This window comes from Sapajus apella, unplaced genomic scaffold (genome assembly GCF_009761245.1).
Source record: "Sapajus apella isolate SASKATOON/1434 unplaced genomic scaffold, GSC_monkey_1.0 scaffold2, whole genome shotgun sequence".
Lineage (NCBI taxonomy): Eukaryota > Metazoa > Chordata > Mammalia > Primates > Cebidae > Sapajus > Sapajus apella.
In genome coordinates, this window is record NW_022436942.1 from 18992632 (window position 1) to 19016043 (window position 23412).

General features: G+C 44.8%; 1 protein-coding gene across 3 annotated transcripts in view; it reads right to left on the minus strand.

Moving 5' to 3' along the window:
* Window positions 1-2291: 2291 nt before the first annotated feature.
* Window positions 2292-23412, minus strand: part of OS9 (OS9 endoplasmic reticulum lectin) — a 25650-nt gene continuing 4529 nt past the window's right edge. For 2 of the 3 annotated variants that reach the window (XM_032289254.1, XM_032289261.1), the window contains exons 6-15: window positions 8354-8564; window positions 8138-8239; window positions 7825-7925; window positions 7593-7644; window positions 5795-5883; window positions 5323-5601; window positions 4687-4876; window positions 3598-3762; window positions 3343-3455; window positions 2292-3065 (exon numbers count right to left, since the gene is read on the minus strand). In XM_032289254.1, the coding sequence (XP_032145145.1) occupies window positions 2940-3065; window positions 3343-3455; window positions 3598-3762; window positions 4687-4876; window positions 5323-5601; window positions 5795-5883; window positions 7593-7644; window positions 7825-7925; window positions 8138-8239; window positions 8354-8564 (1428 nt within the window). In that variant the 3' untranslated portion in view covers window positions 2292-2939. The remainder of the gene's footprint in view (window positions 3066-3342; window positions 3456-3597; window positions 3763-4686; window positions 4877-5322; window positions 5602-5794; window positions 5884-7592; window positions 7645-7824; window positions 7926-8137; window positions 8240-8353; window positions 8565-23412) is intronic. The other variant, XM_032289268.1, reaches the window with a different exon arrangement.

Sequence of the window (23412 nt, forward strand, 5' to 3'; positions counted from 1 at the left end):
GCTGCCTTGCCTGGATGCCCTGCCATGTAGGATGCCCTGTTGCCGTCTGCCAGCCCTCCCTGCAGCCCTGCTGGCTGCCATCTGCCACACCCCTCTCCCCTCCTTTTGTTTGTCTTAGCACAGCTGGGGCATACTGACCTTCACCATGGGAGTGCTGCCAAAAGCCAAAGGAAAGGAAAAAGGAATTTTGATTCAAAGTACAAAATGATTAATAGAGTGAGATTTCCAGAGCTCTGCTTTCTGGCAATGCTGAGACTCCATCCCCAGCAAATCCAAGTTTAGCCCTCCTGCCCCAGTCCCTTCCCATTCTGAGCTTCTGATCAGCTTTGGGGATTCCTTCTGAGACTCTTGCCTCCAAGTAACCCAGTCTCTTCAGAACTCAGCAGATGGCTTATAATTATAGAAAGTTAGTGAGCACTTACTTTGGGCCAGGTTCTGTGCTAAGAGCATGACATATACTATCTCATTCAATCCTTACAACTACCTTAAAAATCCAGTACTGTTGTCCACAATTTACCAATGAGGAAACAGCATTTAGAAAGTTAAGTGACTTGTTCAAGGCCCCACACTGGTGAGATGAGGGGTGATGTCTGGGCACAGCATTGACTGCAGCTGTCCTTAAGGCAGTGTCTAGGCTCTTGGCCAGCTGGAGCATCCCTCCTGCAGGGGGCGCAGATGGACCAAGGGAAGCAGGGTTTTGTAAGTTTATTTACACATCAAAACAAAACGACGTAAGCATAGCATGCACAGTGAACACGAGTCCACGTTCAGCAAGAGCTTCTTTCAACAGTTGAATCCTTCAGTCATCACTTATACACACATGGGAGTTCTGGGCCCTCTATCCCTTCTTTTTTTTTTTTTTTTTTTTGAGATGGAGTCTCACCCTGTTGCCCAGGCTGGAGTGCAGTGTCGTGATGCTGGCTCACTGCAACCTCCACCTCTTGGGTTCACGTGATTCTCCTGCCTCAAGCCTCCCAAGTACCTGAGATTACAGGGGCACACCACCACGCCTGGCTAATATTTTGTATTTTTAGTACAGACTGGGTTTCACCATGTTGGCCAGGCTGGTCTCGAACTCCTGACTTCGTGATTCGCGCGCCTTGGCCTCTCAAAGTGCTGGGATTACAGGCCTGAGCCACCGCACCCGGCCCCTCTATCCGTTTTCTTATCCTGTGAGCCTCAGGGGAGCCTTCAGCAGAACGGCCATTCGCCTCAGAGACAGGGAGTAGAGGACTCTGCTTTCAGAGTCCTCTGCACTTAAAATTAGTAGAGCACGGTGGCCTGTGCCTGTAATCCTAGCTACTTGGGAGGCTGAGGCAGAACTGCTTGAACCCAGGATGCAGAGGTTGCAGTGAGCTGAGATTGGGCCACTGCACTTCACTCTGGGGAGCAGAGAAGATTCTTGTCTCAAAAAAAAATATCAAGGCTGGGCACAGTGTCTCACGCCTGTAATCCCAGCACTTTGGGAGGCTGAGGTGGGTGGATCATGAGGTCAAGATTTCAAGCCTGGCCAATATGGTGAAACCTCATCGCTACTAAAAATACAAAAATTAGCCGGCCATGGTGGCAGGCACCCGTAATCCCAGCTACTCGGGAGGCTGAGACAGCAAATTGCTTGAACCTGGGAGGCAGAGGTTGCAGTGAGCCAAGATCGCGCCGCTGCACTCCAGCCTGGGCAAACAGAGCGAGACTCTGTCTCAACCAAAAAAAAGAAAAATCAGAGTCCTCCACACTGGGAGAAGGCACATGGGAGGACCCACAGCTGCACTTAGTAGTGAGGAAGAGCAGGAGACACCAGGCCCATGTACCCTTGGCATACTAAGAAACTGGCATGTGTGGGTGGCAGCCCTCTCTGGGTATCACCAAAGGTGGAGGTCTTTTTGGGAAATGTTGAAAGGACAGGTGGGTAGGGGTGTGGGTGGCAAATGGAATCTGGAGCATGCTGCAGGAGAGACTGCAGCAGAAGGAAGATCCCTGATGGGTAACTCTGTGGTGTACATTTTGGCTTTCAGGGTATAAAGGGGTAGAGGATAGGGAAAGACTTGGTGTAAAAGAAGGGAAGAAACAGAAACGGACAGATGAGAAAAGGAAGACGGCAGTATGGCAAGTGTTTCTTTGAATCCTTCCCAGGCCAGGCTTCATTTAGCTGCCCTGGTCTTATCCTGCATACCCCAGCCCCGTTTATAGTACCCGGGGAGTGGGGAGCAAAGAACAGAAAAAGAGCATGATCTGAAAAGAGCACTGAGCCTCCTCCCTGCTGGAGCCCCCACCCCACAAAAAAGGTTGATGGATTGATGGTCCAGTTCTTTATTTAGAAACCTGATTGTTCAAGAACATGGTAGGTGCTTCACACCTTTTTCACTGGGATTGTGCTGGAGGTGATGGGCAGCATTCTCCCATTTTCTCAGCAACAGAGGTGAAGGCTCCTCAACTCAGAAGGACAAATGGTATGGGACAGGGTGGGCAGGGAAAAGGAGAATGAAATCCCAAGGCAATTCAATAGAAGGGGGTAAAGCGACTCCCAACAGTACTAGGGGCAGGCGGGGGCCTGCTTGCTCGGTGCCTGCTCAGTGCCCTGCCCTCCTTGCTCTCTCTACCCCACTCCACTCCAAAGATCCTACCGAATCTCCAGGGATGGGGCAGGGAATATCCTATCATTAGGGGACAATAACAGGAAAAGCCACAGAGGAGAGGAAGCGGATTGAGGGAAAGCCCAGGAGAGCAAACATCACAGGCCCGGTGAGGTCTCAAGGTGGCTGCCAGCAGGGGCAACAGCATTCACCCAGGGCCCCCACACCCACAGAGTCACCCGAGAGGTCCACAGCTCAGCTCCACTCTGCTGTTTGGCCCTCAGGGGTACCAGGGTGGGGAGGTGGGGAGGAGGCAGGCCAGTCCAGGAAGACTCTGGATTCCGTGGAGGGTCAAGTGCAGTGTTGGTCTCAGAAGTCAAATTCATCCATGTCCCCTGTGCCCTCCCCACCTTGAGAGCCCCACACCCGGCGGTAATTGCTCTCCAGCTCTTTCTGCCGCTGGCGTTCTTTCTGGGCTTCTTCGGCTCCCGGCACCTGGTGGGAGAGGGTAGAGGTGGGCTGGAGCTGCTGGCTGTTGAGCCCAGGGAAGTCCAGGGCCAGGCGGCTGGGGAAAGGCAGGGAGTGAGAACACTCATGTCCTGAGGGGCTCTCCCTGAGTGGCAGTGCTCGGAGCCACTGGAACCCTAGCCTCATCTTATAGATCAGGAAAAGAACTCAGCAACAGCTTGGCTGGGACAGGCCTGTGCCTCCACTCCAGGTGGGCTGGGGACGCGAGGGCTGGAAGCCAGGACTGGGGGTAGAAGCCTCTCACCAAGATATTGAAGAAGATCTCCTTGAGGTTTCTCGTGTCCTCATCAGTCAGCCAACGTGCACCCTCTTCAGTCCCTTCAGCCCATGGGCGGACAATTTTGATCTCAATTTTCCCTGGAAAGGAGCAGTATGCAGTGAGAGGAGAAGATGGCTAGGAGCCTCAGGGCAGGCCCCCTGCCCCGCTGGTCCCAGCCCCTCCGCTTCCGGCAGCTCGCCCTTCCGACAGCGCTGGGTCCAGCCGCCCTCCAGGGCCCACCTGCAGCTGTGAGTCCCTCCCTCTCCAGCAGCTCCTTCACCAGCCCCTCGATTTGTTTCAGCTGTGGGTTTTCCCGTTTCATCTCGAGGACTGTCAGATCCTGATTAGGGCCTCCGAGACGGAGCTTGGTGACCCGGACCCGGACTCTGTGCTCAGGATCCTCCTCTTAGAGGGGGAGACACACAGGGAAACACAAAGCAGAGGCATGACTCCAGGGTTAGGGTGTGGGGGTCACCTCCCCCTAAGACATCAGTTGGCTTTGGCAGCTATTCCATCTCAACATGTATACGAGCCAGGGCTCCAAAAACTGTGTGCCTCCCCCATCCAATTCATCCGGTAGAGATCCCTCCATCAATTGCAGCCTTCCATCTTCCCACCCTACCCAATAATTCTGCCCATCACCTATAGGAAAACAAATGTTTTCTGAAGCCAAAATTAGGCCACCTGCACCAATTAAGTTTCGTTTGAAGAAGCAGGTTGGAAAAGTGCGGTTTCTTCCTCCATATGTTGGGACTTAATGTTTACAGAGAGAATGGGATGGAAGGTTTGAAACTGAACATTCCATTTGGAATATCTGATGTCCATACCCATAGGACCCTATGAAATGGACACGAGGGGATGCAAGAAGAAATAATTTAGTCTATCCGGGCTATTGACTCATGCGCAGCTGGGCTCTCCTATTCATACCCTGACAGCTAGGACCTCGCTTGGTGCAAAGTCCTAAATGTTGACAGGCTGCATCCTTCACAGATGTGTGGTTTTCAGCATATAGACTCACAAGCATTCAGTTACTATCTACTGATCATTCAGTGTGTGCCAGGCAGTGTGCTAGGCACTGGCCGTGCAGGAGCAAACCAGAAAACAAGCAGACATGCTCTAAAAGCTGCTTCCCAGAGGGATGAATAGGAGGTAAGCATGCAAGGGGATGATGGTGGTGGGAAGAAGGCGCAAGTGAGGACAGCGTTCCAGAAAGAGGGGAGAGAATGAACACCCTCAGAAGGGAAGGAACAGGGTCCCCTGGAAGAACAAGACCAGCTGAGGGATGAAAACAGTGGACTGGGCTACTCTTTCTTGTCTGACTGCTCTCACCTGTAGGTTGGGGTGATGGGGGAGGCTTTTTGGGGACAACCCTCTTTTTCCTATGCTTCTTCACCAGCTCTGGACTCTGCTTTTCCTCCAGTCTTTTGATGAGTTTGTTGAGAGTGGATGTCAGAGCCAGCATTGCCCGATCCCGCTCTGACTCCTTCTTCAGCCCGTCTGGGTCCAGCTCCTTCTCTGCCTGGAATACCCAAGAGAAGATAAAGATTCAAGGGTCTGTGGCATGGAGGTGGCCAGTGTGCCAGGCTCTGTAGGAGAGTCTGCTAGCTTGAGACGCAGTTTTGTTCTTGTCGCCCAGGCTGGAGTGCAGTGGCACAATCTTGGCTCACTGCAACCTCTGCCTCCCGGGTTCAAGCGAGCTGGGATTACAGGCCTCAGCCTCCTGAGGATTTGGGATTACAGGTGTGAGCCACTGCGCCCAGCCAGAGAGTCTGATATTTAAGTCTTGTCCCTCTCTCTGGTCCCCCTTCCCCACCAGTCCTGATTAATTAGAGAAACAGCTACCATTTTCGAGTGCCCAGTCCTTTCCCTGGTTGCTGTGCCCTCTGTTTCTTTTAGCCCATCAGCCTGTTCTACCCCACAGGACCAGGCGGCTGTGGAAGTAAGGGGAGGAAGAGCTGGGCTTGCCTCCTGGATGATGTTGTCCAGCTCCCGCTCCATGCCAGCCTTCACCTCCGAGCGGAGACGGTCTCGGTCTGACGGAAGCAGGATCCCTTCCAGTTCCTTCTCAAATTCTCCCAGTAACTGCCGTTCATCCTCATCTTCATCCTCATCCTCATCCTCATCCTCCTCTTCTTCTACCTCACTCTGCTGTTCTGGGTCACCCTTTTCCTTTTCCTCTGGTTCCCTCAGAGGGACTTCTGCAGCATCATCCGCAGGCTGCTCTTGGCCTATGTTTGGCTTCCCCTGGGTGGGTAGGGAGTGGGGAGAAAGAGGTAGACAGTTGGGGTTTCAGCAGAGACACATGGTGGGGTACACACAAACAGTAGCAGGTGTGTGGTACTTGGGGACCCAGGAGTTGAGGCTCAGGTCAGGGTAGTTTTTCAAATGCTCCCAGTTGGGAGGTGGGTTCTATCCATCCCCTGAGCACGGCCTATACCTTTTTTGTTCCACCTTTCAGCTCCTCTATGAATCGAATCAAATCCGCAGGGCTTCGAATGACTTTGACCTGCACATTGTTCTGAAAATCTGAGATGAAAGAATAATAATCATGACCCTGTTCTGCTGTGCTTAAATTCTCTTTTTTTTTTTTTTTTTTTTTTTTTTTTTGAGATGGAGTCTTGCACTGTCTCCCGGGCTGGAGTGCAATGATGCAATCTTGGCTCACTGCAAACCTCCACCTCCCAGGTTCCAGTGATTCTCCTGCCTCAACCTCCCAAGTAGCTGGATTACAGGCGCCCACCACCAAGACCGGCTAATTTTTGTGTTTTTTTGTTTTTTGTTTTTGAGATGGAGTCTTGCTCTGTTGCTCAGGCTGGAGTGCAATGGTGTGATCTCAGGTCACTGCAACCTCTGCTTCCTGGGTTTAAGCGATTCTTCTGCCTCAGCCTCCTGAGTAGCGTGTCACCATGCCTGGCTAATATTTGAAATTTTAGTAGAGACAGGGTGTCTCACCATATTGGCCACGCTGGTCCTGAACTCCTGACCTCATGATCCGCCCACCTCGGCCTCCCAAAGTGCTGGGATTATAGGCATGAGCCACCATACCCGACTTAATTTTTGTATTTTTAGTAGAGATGGGATTTCACCATGTTGACCAGGCTTGTCTCGAACTCTTGACCTCAGGTAATCCATCCGCCTCAGTCTCCCAAAGTGCTGGGATTATAGGCGTGAGCCACTGCACCTGGCTCTTTTTCAACATGGGGTGTCACTACGTTGCCCAAGCTGATCTTGAACTCCTGGGCTCAAATAGTCTTCCTGCATCAGCCTTCCAAGTAACCAGGATTACAGGTGTGCGCCACTGTACTCCTAAATTCTCTTTTGATTCCTAAGGAGAGGTAATGAGAGACATGGTCCCTGCCTCTACCTGTTTGATAGCAAGACAAGGGCAAACATTCGTCTGCAGAGAGCACCGTCCTAAGATGGACTCTCAGGTAGGAGAGATGGATGCTAACAAGCTGCTAAGTCCCCACTCTTCCATGCACTTCTGAGACCCTTCTGGCCGTTAGTCCAGTTTTTAGGACTACAGAGGAGATTCTGGGGCTAAGGGCTTGTCTTCCCTGGAGCCCTTCTGCTCTTTCCACAAATATTAACCATTTAGTTTATTCAGTTCCAGGCATTCTACTATGAATTATGGATGCATTCTCATTTAAGCCCATGCAACCCTCTAAGGTAGGGGTTATTACCCACATTTTATGGGTAAGAAAATTGAGGTTAAGTGAATTACAAAGTCACCAAGCGGTGGAGCTACTGTGTTCTGCTACCTTGCTAAAATGGCAGTGCTGTCTACAGAGTATTAACTCCTGTAAAAATGAATTTGCTGGCTGGGCACAGTGGCTCATGCCTGTAATCCCAGCACTTTGGGAGGCTGAGGTGGGCAGATCACGAGGTTATGAGTTCAAGACTAGCCTGGCCTATATAGTGACACCCCGTCTCTACTAAAAATACAAAAATTATCCAGGCATGGTGGTGCACACCTGTAATCCCAGCTACTCAGGAGGCTGAGGCCAGGAGAATCACTTGAACTCGGGAGGCAGAGGTTGCAGTGAGCTGAGATTGCATCACTGTACTCCAGCCTGCACAACAGAGCAAGACTCTATCTCAAAAAAAAAAAAAAAATGAATTTGCTGCTGGTCTGGCTGCCCAGCCTCCCTCCTAGTGCTTAGCTCTCCCCTCCACCCATACTCCGGCCAATCCTAAAATACATCCAGTAAAGGAGACATGGAGGGTTCACTCACCACTGGGAGTGCCTGGAGCTGAATCTGCTGCCTCAGGGCTTGGATCATGCTCCTGACAAGGAGAAAAGGACAGAGTCAAGTATGAAAGCCTGTTCATGCCCTCCCTACTATGAAGGCAAAGGTTCTGGGGATATCCTTGCATCCCTAGGTAGATGTAGGTCACCTCACAATGACCCCAGCTGCAGTAACCCTCCGCCTCCCCATCCCGTTCCTCTGAGGCAGCTGGTCTCACCTCAGCCTGCACCTCCTCCCCTCCTGGGGCCTGGTCCTCTGGCTCATGAAGCATCTTCCAGAAATCTGAGTCCTTACTGTCATCCTTGGTCGGGCTGGCACCTGGGGTACAGAGAACAAGAAGAGATCAATCTGACAGGAGGGTGAGATGGAAGGGAGCAAATAGGAATGGGGTACCTTCCCCTCCTCTATCACTAAGGGATGAGGGCCCCTGGTACTCTTCCACCCCACCCCACCAGTCAGTCAGGACAATAAGATCAGGGGGAAGAAGAAATGGAAGCGAGTTTCATGGAACAGGTCAAACATGGTCCTACCTGCCATCTTTTGGGGTACCACCCCAGACTTGGTCTCACTCCACACTTGGGGACCCAGGTCTTGCAGCTCCTCTATGATTTTATCTCCATACTGCTTTGAGTCTACCAAGAAATAGCATGCAAGCAGGCCAGGAACACATTCCTCTGGCTATTCAATACTTGGTCTTTTGCCACCTCCTGCCCCCGCATCGCCCCTTCCTCTCCTTCTCTACTCACCAGCTTGCCTCTGAATGTAGGCCATGTACTCCTCAGGCTGCAGGGAAGGGTGACAGCGAATGGCCTGGGGTGCAGCACTGGGTGGGGGCCGGAGGAGAGGGTGGGGGCAGAGCCGAGGAGTGCGAACCGTCAGCACATAAGAGCAGGACAAGGGCTCATCCACACGATCGATATAGTCCCCAGAAATACCTGCACCCTCGTCACAGAGGAACTGTCAGGACAGAAAGGGCAAATATACTGTAATCACCACCAATAACATGCTTTAGTTCTTAGAGCAGGTGTCTTTTACTAAGCACCGATTATCTGTCAAGCACTGTGCATATACTGTGCATACGGCACTTTACATAAATTGGCTCATGTAATTATCACAAAAACCCAGTGAGGGGGTATTGATATCTCAACTTTGTGCCTCAAGTAACAGGTATGATGCAGTTAAGGCAATTGTTCAGGCTGACCAGCTTTTACGTGGTAAAAACAGGAACTGAACTCAGGCAGCTTAACTGTAGGTAACCAATTTGTGTTTTATATTCTTGCTTTGTATAAATATGGTATGTGTGTGTATATATATGTATATATATATATTTACTTATATTTGCTTTATATATGTATTATTATTGTTATTATTTGAGATGGAGTCTTGCTCTGTCACCCAGGCTGGAGTGCAATGGGGTGATCTCAGCTCGCTGCAAACTCTGCCTCCCAGGTTCAAGCGATTCTCCTGCCTCAGCCTCCCAGTTAGCTGGGATTACAGGTACCCACCATCATGCCTGACTAATTTTTGTAATTTTGTAGAGATGAGCTTTCACCCTGTCGGCCCAGGTGGTCTTGAACTCCTGATCTCAGGTGATCCACTGCCTCAGCCTCCCAAAGTGCTGGGATTATAGGTGTGATCCACCACACCCGGCCAGTATTATTTTATAAAATATATAAAAATATAAATATATATTTCTGTATATATATATATATTTTAAAATATGTGAATATGGTAAAAAACTTCAAGCGATTCTAAGATTTTTTTTTTATTATTATTACTTTATTTTTTGAGATGGAGTCTCACTCTGTCGCCTAGGCTGGAGTGCAGTGGCATGATCTCAGCTCACTGCAACCTCCACCTGCCTGGTTCAAGCAATTCACCTGACTCAAGCTTAGATTCTTATATCATTCAGAAACAGGGTAAAGATATTGACTGGCCTTTGATAAATTAAGCATGTAATATTCTAATTTCTAATGTAACTATTAAAATAAGAGAGGCTGGTGGCTCTCACCTGTAATACCAACACTTTGGGAAGCCAAGGCAGGAGGATGGGTTGATGCCAAGAATTCAAGACTAGACTTGGCAACATAGTGAGACCTCATCTCTACAAAAAATTTAAAACTTAGCCAGGTGTGGTGGTGTGCACCTGTAGTCTCAGCTACTTGGGAGACTGAGGCAGGAAGGTCCCTTAAGTCCAGGAGTTCAAAGTTACAGTGAGCTATGATCATGCCACTGCACTCTGACCTGTGTGGAGAACAAGACCTTGTCTCAAAAACACACTGAAAGTAGGAGCGGTCCTACTTCTGAAATGGCAGCATGAGGGACTTTGCAGACTCACTCCTCAGGGAAACTCCATAACTGATGAAAATTTTAAAACACAAAGCATTTAAACTCTTTGGAAATTTTCCTAAGGACATACAACAAATAAAGAAATGTTTATTCAAGAAAATCTACGAAACCTTTTTTTTTTCTTTTTTTTGAGACAGGGTCTAGCTGTGTCACCCAGGCTGGAGTGCAGTGGCATGATCATGGCTCACTGTAGCCTTAACCTCCTAGGTTCAAGCAATCTTCCCACTTCAGCCTCCCAAACTGGGATTACATGTGTGTCCCACCGTATCTGACTAATTTTTAAAATTTTTTGTAGTGACAGGGTCCTGATATGTGGTCCAGGCTTTCTCAAACTCCTGGGCTCAAGCAATCCTCCCACCTCAGCCACCCAAAGTGCTGGGATTACAGGTGTGTGCGCCATGCCCAGCTACTAAATCTTGAATAGTGAGAATTTGCAGCACTTGAGCCATGACCTGCTCCCTCACTCTATGCCCCAAACCCCACCTCACAGCTCAGTTTGACAAAAGCTCCACTCTAGCAGGTGAGCGTAGTTTAAAAAAAAAAAAAGGTCGGGTGGGGGAGCAGGAGGGCCCTTCTTATTCCCTGAACATCCAGTCATGAGATATAGTATATGGTATTTTACCAGAGAGGCAGGGTACAGTAACTAAATTCCTAAAAAAGTGGTCACAAGATCAAGGGCTCCCTTCCTCCACCCAGACCCACTCACAGGGCAGAGGCTTTCCCTCAAGTATAGTGGAACAAGAATACCAGGGCCCTGATTGGCCTCACTGAAGCTTGCTCAGAGAGTGGAGGTTTCACAAAAGGAGACGCAAACTGGGAGAGCACAGGCTGTCATCCCTGCCTAGCTCCCTGCTCATAAAGCAGGAATGTCCTTTCAAGAGAAGCAAGCCATTGTTTCTGACCCCAACTTCAGAGCAGGGCCTTGAGGATTTTGCGTAGCGGGAGAGGCAGTCCGTAAGAACGCAGAGCTCCAAAACATTCTCCAAAGGACTGACTTAATGTGAAACAGAGTATGGGGAAATTCAAGCCTACAGGCACTTTCAGAAATGTAGAGATTTTGGTGGGAGGCAATTAAAAGGAGGCTGGTTGCTCCATGATAGCAACAGGCTAAACCTTGGGACACCTAGTTTAACAGAACCAGGGAAAAAGCAACAGAGCTGTCCTGGAGTCAGAACAAACCTACATATTAGCCTCAAAAACTGGCCCTACGAAGTGGCCCACAATTAATTGGACTAGACTGTGGAACAACTTATGCTCCACAAGTCAAAAACAATAAAGCGATTAGTTGGCAATGAGTGGAGCCCAACAGCTGTGGGTGATGCTAAGAGAGGCCGATGGCGTAACAAATTCACAAAAGAAACAGTCAAAAAGAGCCTGCTGAAACCACTGTCATCTAGTGTGACTGTGTGCAGGGCCAAGACTGTGCTCTCTGAGGAGACATTAGAGGCTTCATGTGGTGAGGGAAAGAGACTGCACTCATGTAGTTCCGCCAAGTCACTGAACAAATGAACAAACAAAAACCATGGGGTGGAGGGCAGGTATTTCTAACTGTAGTCACTAAAACATACTATCTAAAATGTCTGGTTTTCAACAAAACCATTACAAAACATGCAGAAACATTACAGTATGACACATATATAGGAAAAATATACAGGTAAAAGAAACGACCTGTGAGAGGGCCCAGATGTTGGATCTCACAAACACTTAAAAGTAGGTATTTTAGCTAGGTACAGTGGCTCACACCTATAATCCTGGCACTTTGGGAGGCTGAGGTGGGTGGATCACCTGAGATTAGGAGTTCAAGATCAGCCTGAACAACATGGAGAAACCCCATCTCTACTAAAAATATAAAAAATTAGTCTGGTGTGGTGGCACATGCCTGTGATCCCAGCTATGAGGGAGGCTGAGGCGGGAGAATTGTTTGAACTCAGGAGGCGGAGGTTGTAGTGAGCCAAGATCGCACCATTGTACTCCAGCTGGGCAATAAGAGTGAAACTCCATCTCAACAACAACAACAACAACAAAAGTAGCCTGCATATATACATACATATATATATATATAAAATTTATATATTATATATATGTAATATACAAATATACAAATATATGTATGTATATTTGAGACAAAGTCTGGCTCCCGTTGCCCAGGCTGGACTGCAGTGGCACAGTCTTGGCTTAGCCTCCACCTCCCAGGTTCAAGTGATTATCTTGCCTTAGCCTCCCAAGTAGCTGGAATTATGGGCACCCACCACCATGCCCAGATAATTTTTGTATTTGTAGTAGAGATAGGGTTTCACCATGTTGGCCAGGCTCGTCTTGAACTCCTGGCCTCAGGTGATCTGCCCACCTCGGTCTCCCAAAGTGCTGGGATTATAGGCGTGGGCCACCATGCCCAGCTTGTAGCCATTACGTTAATAAATATGTTCAAAGAATTAAGAATTTAAGTCACACAAAGTGTGTTCTCTGACCACAACGAAATAAAATTAGAAATGAATAAGGAAAAAAAAATTTTGAAATTCAGAAATATGTAGAAATTAAACAATATATTCATAAGCAACCAATAAGTTAAATGAAAAAACACAAAAGAAAACTACAAAATACCTCAAAAATGAATAAAAATGAAGACATAACATATCCAAACTTACAGGATGCAGCTGAAGTAGTGCTTAGAGGAAAATTCATAGCTATAAACATCAATTTTTTAAAAACGAAATCTTGACCCTTCTACTTTAAGAAACTAGAAAAAGAAGAACACACTAAACCAAGAGCCACCAGAGGGAAAGAATACAGATTAAAACAAAAATAAATGAAATAGAGAACAGGAATACCATCTTATGTATCCCAAGACAGGGAACCACAGATATACCTTTCTAGGGGGTTTATACATGTTTTTAAGTTTCTGTAATAAGTCATTTTGAAAAAGACAATCTTTAAATATACATAACTTGTACCTGGCAATTATACTTTTTTTCTTACTTTATTTTTTTTCTTTTTTAATAGATGCAGAGTCTTGCTTTGTTGCCCAGGCTGGTCTCAAACTCCTGGGCTCAAGCCCTCCTCCCTCTTTAGCCTCTCAAAGTGTTGGGATTAAAGGCATTAGCCACCATGCCCGGCCCAGTTATAGATAAGATATATTTACACATGCATATATGTACAATAATAATCATTTGGGATAACAAAAGAATGGGGGGACTATTTTAATCAGTAGAGTAATGGTGACAAAATGATGGAACACACAATGGAATTTTATGCATCTACAAAAACAAAAAAGATGTACTGCCATTGAAAGGTCTCTAAGATTTACTGTCAAAGGAAATAAAAGCAAGGTATGGAACAGTGTGTTTAATTTAGTATATATTGTTTATAAATAAAGGGGAAAGGAAATAAGAATCTCCATTCATAATTGTTTGTAATCACACAAAAAAAGGTTGGAAGGATACATGCAAAACTAAGAGCAGGGATAACCTGTGGGGCTGGAGCAGGGACAGCAGGAAGAGAATGGGAAATGAGCAGACGAGAGACAAGTATGGGAGGGAAATATTTCTTTCTTTTCTCTTCCTTTCTTTTTCTTTTCTTTCTTTCCTCCTTCCTTCCTTCCTTTCTTTTCTTTATTTCCCTCCCTCTCTCCCTCCCTTTCTTCCTTCCTCTCTCTCTCTCTCTCTCTTTTTCTTTCTTTCTTTCTGATAGAGTCTTGCTCTGTTGCCTAGGCTGGAGTGCAGTGGAATGATCTCTGCTCACTGCAGTCTCTGCCTCCTGGGTTCAAGCGATTCTCCTGCCTCAGCCTCCCAAGTAGCTGAAACTACAGGTGCGTGCTACCACATCTGGCTAATTTTTTTGTAATTTTAGTACAGACAGGATTTCCCACAGTGGCTAGGCTGATCTTGAACATCTGACCTCAGGTGATCCACCCACCTGTGCCTTCCAAAGTGCTGGGGTTATAGGTGTGAGCCACCGCACCTAGCCAGGAAATATTTCATTACATACCTTTTAAATAATACTTTCTGGGTTTTATATCATGGGAAAGCATTATCTATTTAATAATTAGATAAGGAATTTAGAATAGCCATTAAAAACTTGTGAGAGATATATAAGTAGTTGGAGACAAATTTATGAGATATAAAAGAGGAAATGCTAAAAATGAATGAACTAGGCATTCATTTCAAGAAGTTGAATAAACAGCAAAATATATCCAAAAAAGTAGAGGCAAGAAAAAGAAGGAAGATTAGAGTAGAAATTAATAGAAAACAAATACAATAGAGAAGCTTAACAGTTGGTTCTTTGAAAAGTGTAATAAAACTGTCTAACCTCTGATTTGACTGACCAATAACAAATGAGTGACGCAAAAAATAACCCATGAGGAATGAAAACAGGAACCTAATTACAGATGCCACAGAGATTAAAAAGATAGAAGAATATAATGAACTTTATGCCAATAAATCTGAAAAGTCAGATGAAATGAACAAACTCCTAAAAAGAAAACTTACCAAAACTGACCCAAGCAGAAATAGAAAACTTTGAATATTTCTAAAACTACTTCAAAAAATGAATCAGTAGTTAAAAATCTACCCACAGCCAGGTGCGGGTGGCTCACGTCTGTAATCCCAGCACTTTGGGAGGCAAAGGCAGGTGGATCACTTGAGGTCAGGAGTTCGAGACCAGCTTGCCCAACATGGCGAAACCCTATCTCTGCTAAAAATACAAAAATTGGCTGGGCATGTGGCACATGCCTGTAATTCCAGCTACTCAGGAGACTGAAGCATGAGAATCTCCTGAACCTGGGAGGCAGAGGTTGCAGTGAGCCAAGATCACACCACTGCACTCCAGTCTGGGTGACAGAGTAAGACTCTGTCTCAAAAAAGTTAATTAAAAAAAGAAAAAAGGGATAGTCAAGGATAATATATATGACCACATTGGGTTCATTTCAGGAATGCAAAGTTGGTTCAACATTAGAAAACCAGTAAAGTATTTAATTTCAAAATTAAACATAGTCTCAAAACATGTAAAGAAAAAATTAACAAAATTGCCAAATCCACCATCACAGTGGGAATATTAATGCAGTTCTTTCCATAATCACTAGTCAACTCAACATAAAATTGTAAAAAACCTGAACAATACTATTAGCATCTTGAGCTGCTTAAATGGAGAAAAGACATGCTTTTAAGCAACAACATAGCATTTTAAAAAATTCATCAAAAAGGAAGTCTCAACAATCACCGAAAGAATCATTGAAACAATGGCATAAAATTAGAAGCCAATAGCAATCATATAAAAACAGCAAAGCAAAACACATTTGTTAAGCAATATATTAGGCATAATTCTAAATAAGTTCGGAAGCATGTAGAAACCATAATGAAAATGGAAACACCACATATTAAAACTTGAGGGATGCAACCGAAATAGTACTCGGAGTGAAATGTAGAGCTTCAGATGTATAATTAAGAAAGAAGACAGACTGAAAATTAGTGAGGTAAGCATTTTGCTGAAGAAGTTACAAGAATATTTGCAACTCATATCACAGGCAAAAGGATAATCTCTCTACTATATAAAGAGTTCTTATAAATTGACAAGAAAAAGACCAACAAGATCTTAGGAAAACAAGCAAAGAATTTGGAAAGCTGAAAGAAAAAAAAAGGGAAGAGAGATAAACAGCCCTTAAATGAGTAAAATTATACATTTTTTTCTTAAGAGAAATGCAAATTAAAACTACGCTAAATAATCATTCTTTATCTGATGCCTAGCTGATGACTGGCCAAAATCTAAAAGTTTAAAAATATACTGGGTTGGCATGACTATAGGGAAATCAGCATTCCCATACATTGTTGGAGGGAAAGTAATTTACCTAACCAGAGCAATTTGGCAGTACATAGCAAATTACACAAACCTACTTCCAGGAACTTAATCTGCATATACTCTGTAAGTACAAGATTATTCACTGTAACACTTGTGTGTTAATAAAAGATTTAAGGCTGGGCGCGGTGGCTCACGCCTGTAATCTCAACACTTTGGGAGGCAGAGGCAGGCGAAACACAAGGTCAGGAGATTAAGACCATCCTGGCCAACATCGTGAAACTCCATCTCTACTAAAAATACAAAAATTAGCTACGTGTGGTGGCGCATGTCTGCAATCCCAGCTACTCGGGAGGCTGAGGGATGAGAATCCCTTGAACCCAGAAGGCGGAGGTTGCAGTGAGCCGAGATCATGCCACTGCACTCCAGCCTGGTGACAGAGTGAGACTCTGTCTCAAAAAAAAAGATTTAAAACAAGCTAAATGTCCATCAACAGGGAACTATTTAGATAAACAATGGTATAGCTATATAACACAATAACAGAAACTATATACGGGAATAAGGATGCCTTTTTTTTTTTTTTTTGAGACAGAGGGTCACTCTGATGCCCAGGCTAGAGTGCAATGGTATGACAACAGCTCACTGCAAACTTGACTTCCTGGGCTGAAAAGATCCTCCCTTATCAGCCTCCTGAGCAGCTGGGACCACAGGAACACATTACCACACCTCCCTAAATTTTCTTTTTGTAGAGATGAGATCTCACTACATTGGCCAGGCTGGTCTCAAACTACTGGCCTCAAGTGATCCTCCTGCCTCCACTTCCCAAAGTGCTAGGATTACAAGCATGAGCCACCACACCTGGCCCAAGTAAGGTTTTTATACATTGATTTGGAAAGAGTGCAAATATATATGCTTATATGTACATTTAAAAACAATCATCTGTTTGAAAAGTATTTATGAAGAGAAAAAAAAGAAAAAATATCAGAGTATATAAATAAATTAACAATGGTTACTCTTGTTTAAGGATGAGAAGAGGCTAACGAGGGACAAGATGTGTTAATACTTTTCTCTGTATACCTTTTAAGCATTTCTATATTTGAGTTATGTGTATGTGATGCCTATTCAGAAAACTTAATATACAATTTTTTATTAAAAAATTTGTTTTGAGATGATGTCTTGCTCTGTCACCAAGGCTGGAGTGCAGTGGTGTATTCATAACTCACTGCAGCCTTGACCCCCTGGATTGAAGAGATCCTCCCAACTCAGCCTCCCAAGTAGCTGGGACCACAGGTACATGCTACCACACCTGGCTAATTTTTTTTTTCATAGAGAAAGGGTCTCACTGTGTTGCCTAGGCTGGTCTGAAACTCCTAGCCTCAAGTGATCCTCCCACCTTGGCCTCCCAAAATGCTAGGATTTCAGGGCATGAGCTACCATGCCTGGCCAGAATTTTTTAAATGTTAAAAAAATCTAAGAAGTTAGAAAAAAAGAGATCAGAATAACACAAAGAAAGGAGAAGGAAGGAAATAATAAAGATAAAATAATGAATGTGTGGTGGGGCGCAGTGGCTCACGCCTGTAATCCCAGCACTTTGGGAGGCCAAGGAGGGTAGATCATGAAGTCAGGAGTTCAAAACTAGCCTGGCCAACATGGTGAAACCCCATCTCTACTAAAATACAAAAGTTAGCTGGGCGCAGTCACAGGCACCTGTAATCCCAGCTACTTGGGAGGCAAGGCAGGATGATTGCTTGAACATGGGCAGCAGCGGTTGCAGTGAGTTGAGATCACACCACTGCACTCGAGCCTGGGTAATAGAATGAGATTATTTCAAAAAAAAAAAGAAAAGAAAAGAAAAAAGTATGTGACACATCCCCGCTCTCTCTCTTGCTGTCATCATGCTTAACAGTGAAACATTAAAAGCTTTTTAAGATTAGGAAGAAGACAAAGATGGCCATTCTTTTCACTTCTATTCAACATAGTATTGGAAGTTTTAGAGTGATTAGGAATGAAAAAGAAATGAAAGGCATCCAATGGTGTTTTTTATAGAAAAAAAATCTTAAAATTCACATGGAATCTCCAGGGATCCCAAATACCCATAACAATCTTAAAAAAAGAACAAAGTCAGAGGACTCACATTTCCTGATTTACATCTTAATACAAAGCTACTATAATCAAAACAGTGTGATATTGGCATAAAGACAAACATATATACCAATGGCATAGAATACAGAGGCCAGAAATAAACCCTCACGTATATGGTCAATTGATTTTTGGTAAGGATACCAAGAATATTTCATGGGGAAAAGACAGTCTTTTCAACAAATGATTCCAGGAAAACTGGATATCCACATTCAAAACAATGAAGCTGGACCATATTCAAAAATTATACCATATAAAAAAATTAACTCAAAATTAGCAGCTGGGCACAGTGGCATACCCCTATAATCCTGGCTACTCAGAGGCTGAAGTATGCAGCTCTCTTGAGCCCAGGAGTTGAGGCTAGCCTGGGCAATTTAACAAGACCCACATCTCTTAGGAAAAAAAAAAATTATCCTCAAATGAATCAAAGTCCTAAATTTAAGAGCTAAAGCCATAAAACTCTTAGAAATCAAAATTAAAAGCTTTTATGCGGGCCGGGCACGGTGGCTCAAGCCTGTAATCCCAGCACTTTGGGAGGCCAAGGCGGGTGGATCACGAGGTCAAGAGATCGAGACCATCCTGGTCAACATGGTGAAACCCCATCTCTACTAAAACTACAAAAAATTAGCTGGGCATGGTGGCACGTGCCTGTAATCCCAGCTACTCAGGAGGCTGAGGCAGGAGAATTGCCTGAACCCAGGAGGTGGAGGTTGCGGTGAGCCGAGATCGCGCCATTGCACTCCAGCCTGGGTAACAAGAGAGAAACTCCGTCTCAAAAAAAAAAAAAAAGCTTTTATGCACCAAAGGACACTGCCAAGATAGTGAAAAGGCAACTGCAGGATGGGAGAAAATATTTATAAATCACAGATCTGATAAGGGATTAATATCCTGGATATATTACATAGAGAACTCTCACAACTCACCAACAAAACCAACTCAATTCAAAAATGGGCAGAGGATTTGAATAGTCATTTCTCCAAAAAAGATAACAAACGGTCAGCACATGAAAAGATGTTCAACATCATTAGTTATTAGGGAAATGCAAATCAAAAACCACTATGAGATACTACCTCAAAACCATTAAGATGGCTATTACTGGAAAAAAAAAAAAAAGGATAAAAGTGATAGAAATAGTGTGGAGAAACTGGAACCCTGTGCACTGCTACTAGGAATGTAAAATGATGCAGCTGCTGTGGAAAACAGTTCGGCAGTTCCTCAAAAAAACTAAACCTAGAATTACCATAAGGCACATTTTACTCCTAGGTACAGACCCAAAAGAACTGAAAACAGGACTCAGATACTTATACATCAATGTTCATCAATCACAGCATTATTCACAATAACCCAAAGATGAAAACAATCCAAGTATTCATCCACTGACAGACATATAGGTAAACAAAATGTGTATATACAGACAATGGAACATGATTAAGCCATAAAAAAGAATAAAATTCCGATATATGCTACAATGTGGATGAACCCTGAAAACACCACGCTAAGTGAAATAAGCCAAACACAAAAGGACAAATCTTGTATGATTCCACTCATGTGAAGTACCTAGAACAGGAAACTTATACAGACAGAAAGTAGAACAGAGTCTGGGAGAGGAAGAAAGAGGAGTTATTTTTGTTTGGGATGAAAAAGTTTTGGAAATAGTAGTGATGGTGATAGAACATTGTAATGTCTCCACTGAATTATACACTTAAAGACTGTTAGAATGATAACTTTTAGGTTACATATTTTTTCCATAATTAAAAAAATTGAATTTTCCAATAACATGCACTCCTGTAGCCCAGCAATTCTACTTTCTAGATATTTCCCTGGAGAAATTCTAGTACACTCACAATGAGACCTACATTGCAGTACTCTGTATGAGGGCACTACAGTTGAAACCCAACTGTTTATCAATAGAGGAATGGGTAAGTAAGCAATGAAACACAATATAGGCATTAAAATCACTCAACCAGGCCAGGCATCGTGGCTCACACCTGTAATCCCAGCAGTTTGGGAGGCCAAGGCAGGTGGATCACTTGAGGTCAGGAGTTTACCATGTTGGCCGGGCCAACATGGTGAAACCCCATCCCTAGTAAAAATTTAAAAATTATCTGGGCATGGTGGCAGGTGCCTATAGTCCCAGCCAGTCAGGAGGCTGAGGCAGCAGAATCGCTTGAACCCAGGAGGCAGAGGCTGCAGTGAGCCCAGATCATGCCACTGCACTCTAGCCTGGGCGACAGAGCGAGACTCCATCTCAAAAAAAAAAAATAAATAAATAAACCAGAGCTCTATGTCATGCCATGGAATGACAAACACACTGATTAATTAAAAAAAAAAAAACAAAAAAACAAAACAAGTTGATATTCCTGATGTATAATTTTAAAACACAAGACACTGTCTATTGTCTATGATAATGTATCAGTAATAAAAATACAAAGCAAGCATAGTGAGGGTTGTGGTTGTTTCTGGAGAGGAGGGAGAGTAACTAAATACAAAGGTGGGCTTTAGTTATTATCATAAGCATTTTATTCCTTTTTTTAAACCAGAGGTCTGAACCAAATCAGGCAAAACATTAACATCTGTTTAACTTGGCAGTGACTTTATGGGTCTCTATGACATTCTTTTGTGTAATTGTACTTTTTTTTTTCTTTTTTTTGAGACAGAATCTCACCCTATTGCCCAGGCTGGAGTGCAGTGGCATGATCTCAGCTCACTGCAACCTCTGCCTTCTGGGTTAAGGGATTTTCCTGCCTCAGCCTCCCAAGTAGCTGGGATTACTGGCATGTGCCACCACGCCCCGCTAATTTTTTTATTTTTAGTAGAGACACGGTTTCACCGTGTTAGCCAGGATGGTCTCGTGAAATCCGCCTGCCTCATCCTCCCAAAGTGCTGGGATTACAGGCATGAGCCACTGCGCCTAGCCAATTGTATGTTTTATAACTTAAAAAATCTTTGATATCTCTAGAATCTTAATTTATAAGAACCGAGATAGGGATCCAGTTGGTCTACTACCCTAGACCTTCCTTTTGAGGCAAACTACTCTCCCAGGTTCTGCATCCCAGTCCTGTCCACATTCTTTTCTCATTCTTTCTACTGTACCTTGACCTCCCTCTCCTCCTCTCCGCTAACACCCACCCAACAGTCTTCAACATGTTCCCGTCTATTCCATCTTAAAACACACACCAACCATGGAGTGCCCCCTTGCTCAACCCCCCAGCACCTCTCACTAATGCTCACCTTTTATCTCCCCTTTATATCCAAATATCCAAACTTCTTCAAAGATTTCCACTTTTTCTCTTCCTTTTTTTTTTTTGAGACAGTCTCACTCTGTCACCCAGACTGGACTGCAATGGTACCATCTCGGCTCACTGCAACCTCTGCCTCCTGGGTTCAAGTAATTCTCCTGCCTCAGCCTCCCGATTAGCTGACATTACAGGCACCCACCACCACACCCAGCTAATTTTGTATTTTTAGTAAAGATGGGGTTTCAACATATTGGCCAGGCTGTTCTCAAACTCCTGACCTCAAGTGATTTGTCCACCTCGGCCTCCCAAAGTGCTGGGATTATGGGCATGAGCCATCACGCCCAGCTGATTTCTACTTTTTCATCACTTTTCTCAAATCTCATCTTCACCACTCTGCTGTAATTAGCCCAGCAAAGATCACCAATGACCTCTATTATTAAGTCCAACCAAAGGACTGGTCGCGGTGCCTGGAAGTAGAGGACTTATCTGGCTCTCTTTTCTACTGTCTGAATTTTTTATTTCCATGTACATGTTTTACCTTTATAAAAACAATAATGACTATGATTGCCTACAAGCAGTTTTTAATTCTCTTCTTTGAAGGTTCAGGCACAGCCAAAACCATGGACCAGCTTCCCCTTGAGATACGTCCTTCCTCATTTCCATGTCACCATAGCCTCCTCTCTGGCCCCTTCTTCTGGCAAAACCCTCTTCTTCCCATGCTCTCAATGATGGCTTCCTTGAAGTTCTGTCCCACTTTTCTCATTACTGTTTCTTTGAGACAAAGTTTCTTTAACGCCCCACCTCTGGGTTCAATTCAGATCTCTCTGCTGAACTCCAGACCCAGGGATCCACAGCCTCCTTGGAAATCTCTACTTGAATGCCTAGCAGCCACTAAAATCATATTCAAAGCTAGACTCACCATTTTCCTTCACCGCACCTACTCCTCTTCCCATTATACCTGCATCAGTAACACGAATCACCGTCTATCCAACTGCACAAACCAGAAGCCTGGGAATCATTCTTGCCTCCTTCTTACTCTATTGATCTTGCCCCCTAAATCTCTCTCCAAATATTCACATTTTTTCATCCCTGGGCACCTTTATTTCACACCTGGACTACTGCAGCTGCCTGAGTGAGCTCTCAATTTTTGCTATTCTCTAGCTAGAGTGGGCCTTCAAATCCAAACCTGAATATGTCATCATTCTGCTTCAAAAACCTCATTGCCTCCCCCATTGTCTCTTGGATTATCTAAATTCCTCATCATAGCTACAGAGCCCTTCGTGACCTGTGACCTGTCCCCTACCAACTGCCCAGACTCATCTCCTACACTCCCCTTCCACAATTATACCCTCAGTCCCTGTGAATATCTGTCAGTTCCTGGATAGGCCATTGCCGCTTGTCTCCAGGCCTTTTGTACTTACTGCACCTTCCATATGGAATGCCCTCTTCTTCCCCTCACCCGTCCTCTCCATCTGCTAGTCTAACTCCTCATCCTCCGATGTCGGTTCAAAGGTACTTTTCCCAAGAGGCCTCCTTTTTACCCTGGACCCTGTTCACTGCATGTTCCCCTGTGGGCTGCACTTCACTGCCCGTGGCATTTATCCTGCTTCTTGTGGCTGTTCATTTAACATGTCTCCTAAGAGCAGGTCTAGGTCTCATCTACCTTCTTGTCCCCAGTTTCTACCAGTGCTTGGCACAGGGCATATGTTCACCAGGTATGAGGAAGCTATGCAGTCTTGACCTCAGTTCTTGGCCTACTGAAGATACCAACACCCAAAGGAATAACTCAAATACAATGAACTACGTGCTATAATGGATTATGTACGCATGTGGATGCTTGTAGGTATATAGGAATGTGGATGCTTGGATATGAAGTGCTGAAGGAACACAACTAATCTTCTGGGTTAGTAAAGAAAGGTGACATTAGGCTTATCATTCATTCCATTCATTCAATGAATAATTTGAGCCAAGCACTGTTCCTGGAGCTGTGAATACAGCAGAAAACAAGACAAACATTTTCCACGCCTTCCCAGAGCTTATCTTAGTGAGGACAGACAGAAATTAAACTTAAACAAATACTGCCGGGCACGGTGGCTCAAGCCTATAATCCCAGCACTTCGGGAGGCTGAGGCAGGTGGATCACGAGGTCAAGAGATCGAGACCATCCTGGTCAACATGGTGAAACCCCATCTCTACTAAAAATACAAAACATTAGCTGGGCATGGTGGCGCGTGCCTGTAATCTCAGCTACTCAGGAGGTTGAGGCAGGAGAATTGCCTGAACCCAGGAGG